Genomic DNA, 9239 nt, shown 5'->3' on the forward strand with positions numbered 1-9239 from the left:
GGGCGACATTTCTTCATGTGATGTTTTGTTTGTTTGAAGCAGTAACTCACAAACAAGTGCTCACACAGCCACGCAGCCACATACCAAACACATGCAAGGCTTTTAATGACATTAATACTCCCTCTATGTCACACACACATAAACACGGCATTCTAGTCAGATTTTAAGCTGAGTGGTATCTGGGATAATCCTTCTGCTTATAATACTATAGAGACACAAGGAAAACTATCGTGTTGATACAGCTTTTATATGAATGGGACCAGGGGAGGAGTGGGACAGGATGGATGTTAAACAGGGATGCAGAGCAGGAGGGGAGTGAGTGAGAAAGGCAGAAGGAATGGAGAAAGTGAGGGTGAGAAAGAGAGCAGAGAGGCGGAGACAAACTCACCCATCTGTATCCTGGAAGTTGACATTCACTTTCTTGGCAGAACCGAGGAGCTCTGAAACACAGATAAAGTGGAACATTCATTGATTTTTGCACCATATAAGTGATTGTAATAGCTGGTCGATGTCTTCCTATGATGTAGCAGCAATAAAAAGTGTTATTGAATGTTTCTGTTCACAGCATCAGTGTGCTATATGGAAGGATTATTTCATCTTCAAGACAAAAAAACTATGTTTTTCACTTTTTCCTTTCCCCAAGAATGTCATTTCCTCGAGTGCAGGCCCCATACTGATAATATCTGTCTGCATTATGAATATCAACATCCTTCACAGCTTGCTACTGTGTGTGGTTATGCCCAAAAACCTACCCATATAAATATCATAAAAACAAAAGAATGTGCAGCTATATTAAATGTGTAACCTTTTTATAATTAGCCAGCATGTGAAATTAGCAAGATGTCATTAAAGTCATCACAAAGTGAAAGTGTTGTGACACACGCTGCCGGTGGGCTGCAAAGAGCTCTCTGTGACCCGTTTGTTAAATGCTCCTCACGAGTACATTTAAAGTGACTTTTGCAACACACCACACTTGAGTGCAGATGGTGATGGTGCATTATGTATCTACTGAACATTACAGCTGATTGTAAACACACAACACAGTCTCATAAAAGTCTGCAATGAAGACTGGAATATTCATTTGAGTGATGCACACTCAAGTTAATGGAAATACGTTCAAATATGTCTCCTGCTCATCACATAAAAGTATAGAAAATATTCATTGTATGGCCAGTAACCAGGCTTACAGCAACTACCCAAAAAACAAGACTTAGTTATGGTGCAGACTCAAAGAGCTCGGTTTAGGGCCAGGAACTCTCCTCCATTGAGCTGGTTATTTCATGGCTGATGGCGGAAATAAACGTTGCTAAGGTATGTTGCATCTATGGAGGTAAGCCCCTCTTCCTTTCAGGAAAGAGGTACTCCCATTGGCTGTAAAGGGTGGATATTCGCAAGTTGCGAAATACTCCAAAAAATACTCCAGCGGCCATAATTGTGCCAATAACGCAAGCAAAACCGTAAGAGTCTGCAGCCATGCTAGCAGCTTTGTAAGGCTGTATTTAGGAGCTAAATGCTAATGTCAGCATGCTAACATGCTCACAAAGTCAATGTTAACATGCTGATGTTTAGCAGGTATAATGTTTACTATGTGAACACCATATTATTAGTTCTGCAGGTGTTTGCCAATAAAGCAAAGTATAGGAAAGTGAGATCATAACCCTGAGGATGGTGCAAGAAGTCAGAGGATCATCAAAGTTATTACTACTCATCCTGTAGGGGAACATGTATATGTGTGCTGCATTTCATGGCAATCCATCCAATAACTAAAGGGAAACAGACTTCACACTGTCAGGGGGGAAGGACCAGTTTGTTTTGGCTCTATTTTTGTCTCACAGTGATGATGTCACTGATTCACTCCATCCCTCACAGCTCAGCTGGTGGCTGGCTCGCTGCCAGAGCAATGTCACAGGTGAGCAAATCAACGGCAGGGTTGATGACCTCGCTCATTATCTGACACTGATTATTACACTATTAGCACCAATACAGCTTCTAGAGTAACCTTCTTCTACTTCCATCAACATCATCTTTTCATTTGCTGACCTTCGTTTTAAGTCTGATGCCAGCTGGGGAGGCAGAGCTGAGGCCCAGCTAAGAAGAGTCTGTCCTCTCTCTTTCCACACACACACACACACACACACACACACACACACACACACACACACACACACACACACACACACACACACACACACACACACACACACACACACACACAGTCCCTCCAGGGTGCAGGAAACAGGACAGTCCCTCTATTGTTGAGGAGACAGCTCCCAGCGCCACTGGGAGAGGAACATTGATTTCCTAACAGACTATTTCGGGCCGCTAAATGCAGGGATTCTCATACACACAGAAACACACACACACATGGACCAATAGCTTTCAAAGGCACTATCTACATCCTGTGTGTGTGTGTGTGTGTGTGTGTGTGTGTGTGTGTGTGTGTGTGTTTTAACACCATGGAACCTGATATGCATCCACTAACAAGAGGTGTGGTGAGGTTGTGGTCAACAGGAAGAAATGTTTAAAGGGGTAAGAGGAACTGACATGTAACATTTTAGGAGAGAGGAAAAAGAGTCGAGGATGGAACAAATTAAAAGATTCACCGATATGCTCCAAACAATGACTGTCTTCTTCCAAAATAAGAGCAGACACGTGCACACACACACACACTGGTCTTAACAGTGATCTTTTGCCTCCATAACATCAGGAGACCATCAGACCTGACCCCTGGTCATATGGTGCCCTGTTATGTGACATACATAGACACACCCGACCAGCACTAAAACCCTTTGTGTAGTCTGATGGTGTCTCCGAGACTGAACTTTGTGAGAAGAACGTTCCCCTCAGTACGTCTGGGTACATTTTCTCTTCACTCTTCTTCACTCACCTTCACAGACCTTCCTCCTCGGTGTCATTTACCTACATTTCTCAAAATGTCCTTTCAACAACTTTCAAGGAAATGTCCCTGAATTTGATTATTGACCTTTGGCTTAGCGGAGTGCTGCTTTCTGTTCACACAGCTCATCATATATGCACAACGGGTCATTGATTTCAAACAGAGGTAGATAAAAGATGGCTTCTCTTTTCTAGAAGGAGAAATAACTTTGAATGTTGCGGTTGAAATGAAAACTGTTGCTAAGAGACGTTTCAGCTGTAGCTCCTAAAACATGGAAAGGATTTAAAATGTTTGCACTTCGGGTTCCCTTATCTGGAAGTCAATGTGTTTCTGGTCACACGTCTCAAATGAGGTATGTGGTTAAGACAAGCTTCAGAGATTGTCGTGTCGACACCCCACTCGCACATTTTGAAGCGTTTACGTGTTAGGCGGTTGCGGTTGCTAACAAGTCGCTAAATGCAACTACAGACGTTGCCGGGGACAATAAACGTCATCAAAGGAGGAAACTCATCTACTTGGAGACGTTAAAGCACAGACGGTGTTAACTGTGGACGTAGTCTCCGTGACGTCACCTTCAGCTGTGAAGCTTCATATTTCACTCTTCAGGCGTAACCTGTTGCAGTCCTGCGGCTCGGGGTTAGTTTGTTAATAGCCTCACAATAGCTTTTACTTCTGGTAATAGCATTTACCCTTCAAAAATCATGTGTTCATTTGTGCAGATTATCTTGCTGAACAAACGAGTGTAAATATAAACTTTTGTTTGCAGAGTTTATTTCTGCAGTAGTCATGGTGATGCTAACTTACAACAATACATCATTCCGGCAGATCTCTATTCAGCTCACACTATCTAGCTCCAAGAGTTGGTTAGACACCGTTTCCTGTTGACTTTTTCATGTTTCCAGCTGACTTATTTTAAAATGTAAAAGGGTGTTAAATATGCACCTGATGGCTGCGTACGTAAAGATAATGTTACATCCTCATTTGAATCTCAGTCATAAGTAACACATGATTACATTAATAATGTAATGTTGTTTCTTTCACTCAGTGACCATAAAGGTGTTGAGCAGTCATGACATTTACATTTAAATGCTGTTTTATATGAATTCAATATTACAGTCATACAAGCTGTATGAGCAGATGTTCATTTGTTCAAACATCATAACAATAAGCAGTCCTGAGTGCAGTGTGTACAGGGAGGGGCGAATATGTTGATCACACACACGCACACACGCACACGCACACGCACACACACACACACAAACGGTTTAAAAGGGAAACTGGGTGATGAATACCACCTGTCAAAGTTTTTGCTATTGCATCAGTGTGTCCACTGCTGTGTGTGTGTGTTGCTCGGAGATGCTGGACAGCAACATAGTAGTAGACCGTCATAACAAATAGTGAAACCATGGTTATAATGAAGCCTTCATAAAACACACACACCAACAATCTACTACCACACAACTGCAGCCACATTGGATAGACACACACACACACACACACACACACACACACACACACACACGCGCGCACACACACACGCACACGCACACTGTGGAAACTTATAAATACATCCATGTCCAAACATAAAATGACATGAATGCTTAAATGTCCAGATGCTTTAGTTACTTTAGAGTACACACACCTTAAACACACACACATCCAAAAGAACACATAACCCATCTGTCTCTCTCTTTCTATTTCATACACAGCGGCTGTTGTGTTGAACACTGCACTGACTGTAGGCCTATTGGAGTCACTGTCAAAGCATCTGACAGCACACATATGCATTTCCAGTCTTCCACCAGCCTCGACCTGCCTGCAGCGAGGAGTATCTGCAGCGGAGAGTGAGACCGAGTAGAATAAAATAAAATACAGTACAACACAAATACTTGTTGACCAGTTGACAACCACACATTTCAATATTCATTTAAACTGTAAGGAAGCAAAGCTTCTCTGAAAACGCTGGAGGCAGAGTAATCTTTCTAAGAACAGATTCCTCAGTTAACATTGTTGAACCCTTGGGTATCTGGAGAGGGCTTTCTCTGTGTGTGCTCGTGAGGGTGTTGGCATACTGCCTTTGGTAAAAAGATAAAGCAATACAATTTAAATACAAACGGAAACATTTAATATAAGCAAGTGGGTTAAGACTGAGCTAGAGTAAATACGTATATTTATTTATATATATGTGAAATATAGCAAACGATGGCTTCAGGGTTGAATACAGCAGCTGATACAGTATGTTGAAATATGCAGTTATATATGTTCATTATGAAACGTTTTGCTTATCATGGAATAAAAACAAGAGAAATAGGAGAAATGTAAATTTCTCAGATAATTACACACAATTAGCAAATATATTCACAGGTTTAATGTACAAGTACAATAAGGGTACAGAAGATTGTCCATTTGATTAAAATGTTTTAAAATAAAATGAAGTGATTTCTTTTTTCTTTATGATATAAGGTTAAACAACATTAATTTGATAGCATATACAAATCCAGACTTTACCAGCCCAATAGTGTAGTGTGTGTACTTGTCATCATAACTTGGTTCCTTTCTTATCCATCAACCATCTCTGCTAACTTCAAAAAGAAAAGATAAAAAAAACTAAATTATTGTTATTTAATCAAGACTTGTGTCGCTCGTGGCTGTGAGGCTGTACGGTGGAGATTAATGCTCATAAACTGATTTTGATATGCGCTAACATAAAGTACAGCTGATGCTGAAGAGAATATCATTAGTTTGGTAGGTTTGCTGCGCAGATTGGCACCAGCAAAATGAACTTAACTAAAGTTATTACAATTCATCTTGAGGGGACAGACTGTCCTCCCCACAAAATGGCCTTAAAGGTCATCTATGCAAGCAGCTTATTAAAAAACATATTTAAGTTTATTGTTAGGCAGCAACCTCTAGTTTCCGTAAATAATTATGACGGGAGCAAAGGAGGAAGTCAGATGACGTAGTATAAATAACGTCAAAGTTTGCACAGCAGGAGGTCGGGGTGGACGGGTGGGCCAAATGATAACTCACATAAGGTGCTTCAATTACATCAGGAACATACTTAACTTCCTAATTTTTAACCCAAACCATGAACTTTCCCATTTCCCAACATTACATTACATTACAGGTCCTGTAGCAGACGCTCTTATCCAGAGCGACTTCACAGTGAACTAAGTACAGGGACAGTCTCCCTGGAGTAGCTCAGGGTTAAGTACCTTGCTCAGGGGTACGATGGTGGCAGCCTGGTATTGAACTCCCGACCTTCTAGTGTTTTGTTTGGAAGGCGTACCACTAGACCACAACGCGCACCTATCGCTGGTTCTCTCCAACGGTTGAATATGGGAGAAGTTGGCAGATTACTTATTCTGTCGTTTAGGTTTGAGGAGATGTTGGAAGGGACCATGAATGACCAACCAGCAGACCGTCATTCCCCAGAGCCATGCTGCGAGCGTGGCTAAAAATGTCCGTCCTTGTCTAGACAAATTAAACAAACTGCATGACATACTGTTGAGTATGGTAATGTTTCCGGCTGGATGTTTAGTCATTTGCATTATTAAAAATGTCTGCGATTGATTTTCAAATGAAGTTTCCCAACTTCTGGAACAGTTCCTGTTTCACTTAGGCTCTTTACGTAAGTGACATTTGAGTGTGTTGAGTAAACGCTACCCTCCACCCTGGCTGGGTATTGATTCCCTTTTTTCATGTCGCAGTAAAAGGTCAGGGAGAGCTTAAAGGCATGTTGAGTTTTAAACCTTAGTGTCTGTGTGTAAGTTACGCTTAGATATATCCATATTACAAATATGAGATGGAGGCAGTGAAGGTAAAAGAGGAGATACGTGGGTTTTACAGGAGGATTATTTGCAGTCTGCTGATTCTCTGTTTTCTTACCTCTGGCTGATTTTATCCTCATGGGAGAGTAAAAGAGGACAGTGTCCCTGCTTTTCCTAATATACTGCGCTGTTATATAACATCTATCCTGGGGAAGACTGAGTCTGTTAGACCATTTATTAACAAGGGACTTTGTTTAGATTTATCACATGGACTACACTTACTTTAAAGAGTGGAAATGAAAGGAGAGGAAGATTCCTTCGCCCTATTAGCTTCTAGCCTTAGCTGTCTGCCTTTCTCCTGTCTCTCTAAATTGGTTTCCCCTTCCCCTCTCCGTCTCTCCCTGGCAGTGAGGATGGAAAAAGTGCGCTGGACTCTGGAGTGCTCTCTGAAAGTAGACCTGTTGTGTTGGCCCTGATCGATCTGTCCCCATTTCCTCTCCTCTGACTATTTCCTTCAACTCAACAGACCTCTTTCTTCATTTTCTCCTTTCTTCCTGTGCCATCCTTCCCTCCAGGTCCGCAAATGAGAACGGTTATAGCATTTATTTTCTCTCCTGCAATCGTTCTCCTTGATCATAGCACTTAAATTCAATTGGCAGAAGTTGTAGCAGGGCCTGTCTTGATGCATTTATCCTGCATAATTAAGGTAGACTGTACTATTTAACGTTACCCAGCAGAATCAAATCAGGAATGTTGTAGAACTACACTTTAATGTCGGTTAATGTTTCTTAACTGTGGTTTGAACTCAATACCCAATAAAAATGTTCCTTCACTTATTTTTTAATAGACATAAAACGGGCAAAATGTGATTTTTTTCCTTTGTCTTTTCACCTTTGTAATCCTTTTAGCTCAAGCACCCATGGGCAATCGTGAGCACCCACCGAGATATCACATAGTGGATGGACTGATAAACTGTTCAACCAATTGTATGTAGAGGTGAGGATCTTTGTGGCCTGAGCATCTAAAACAAACCCTCCCACTTCACAACTCTGTAAACACACATGTGAAATACACACACAGATACAAGCAGCTGGTTTAGATCCAGTTAAGATATAGAAAGCCGTCTCTCTGCCTGTGTGCTCGTCTGTGTGGGTTGAACACTTGTTTTGCTTTGGACTCGATGCACTCGCAATCTCTTTTTCTGACATCACAAAAGGGCAGGGGCCTCCCCGTGTCATCAAATAAGGACAGAATCTTTGTAAGGCATATCATATAAGGACAGAGTGGGTGAGAGTGGGAGCTCTGCCAACATCGTTCTCTGCCTGCCAGACGCACACGCACAGTAAATCGGCCTCCACACACATGTACACGCACAAAGTGACAGGGAACCTCACAGCCAAACCACATACACACACATTACGCTGATTTGTGAACCAGACATAACTCTGAAGTCTCAGTATAAATAATTAGCATTAATAAGTTATCTGCATATAAATACTGCTGAACAGATGAACTGTGTGTGTGTGTGTGTGTGTGTGTGTGTGTATGTGTGTGTGTGTGTGTGTGTGTGTGTGTGAATGTGTGTGTGTGTGTGTGTGTGTGTGTGTGAATGTGTGTGTGTGTGTGTGTGTGTGTGTGTGTGTGTGAGCATGGTAACTGCAGGAGCGGTTTGATCCTCATTGACTCTCTTTGCTTCCCCCCTTCTCATCAAAACTTCCTGGACTGAGCTTCCTGAGCAGGTAGACAGATAGCACCATCTGCTCACAGCTCACACACACACACACACACACACACACACACACACACACACACACACGCACACACTGACAAACCTCATTTGTAAGACTTGATAAATAGATGACCAATGAGTAAACATCTTGGTTTACGACGTGTTAAATGCTCCTCTATTTTAGTAACTGATTTGAGCCAACTATCATAAAACATGCAGAGATTCTCAAAAAAGTGGCTTGATAGATCAAATGTGCAGCACAACAGGGACTCAGTGTCCCACCAAAGAGCGAGTCCGGCCAGGAATGGTGTAGCGGAGGGATTCGGGGTAATTTTAGAGTTAGTTCCACATCTGCTGCTGTTTCCCTCCCAGTAACCAATGCCAAGATGGAAATAGGTCATGATATTTGTGGTATAATGTAGAATTTATAACAAGATGTTTGATCAATGGACTGTTTTTTCATGTGATTTAAATGCAGTATTACAGAATAATGACTTCTTCTGTGGTGTTAAAGTTACGTGGTTATTATTGAATACTTTATTGCTCTTAATGAAACCACTTGTACACATTCATGCATGCTGTGTCAGTGTTAACTCTATGCTGACAAAGGCTTCTAAGTTAAAACAATCAACTATCCCAGAGGCTTTCAAAGCCCCACACTGTGGACCCCCTCTCCTAGACGCCTGCGCCTCCCCAACACTCCCAAACCACAATTTAAAATTAATCTCCTTTTGCTCCCAAAAAAGTTTTAGATGAATTTCTTCTTGTGCAGTTTTGATACCTACAAGTGCAGTGTGTTATTGTTGAGGCCCTGAACACCCACACCGATGTTTTCTGGCTCATT

At 41.7% G+C, this 9239-nt stretch overlaps 1 protein-coding gene across 1 annotated transcript in view; it reads right to left on the bottom strand.

The window, feature by feature from the left end:
* Window positions 1–9239, bottom strand: part of caskin1 (CASK interacting protein 1) — an 80899-nt gene that overhangs the window by 54563 nt on the left and 17097 nt on the right. Inside the window, exon 2 of the mRNA XM_029437366.1 lies at window positions 389–440. Coding sequence (XP_029293226.1) covers window positions 389–440 — 52 coding nt within the window. The remainder of the gene's footprint in view (window positions 1–388; window positions 441–9239) is intronic.

The sequence above is a fragment of the Cottoperca gobio genome, chromosome 8, assembly GCF_900634415.1.
Source record: "Cottoperca gobio chromosome 8, fCotGob3.1, whole genome shotgun sequence".
In the NCBI taxonomy this organism is placed as follows: Eukaryota; Metazoa; Chordata; class Actinopteri; order Perciformes; family Bovichtidae; genus Cottoperca; species Cottoperca gobio.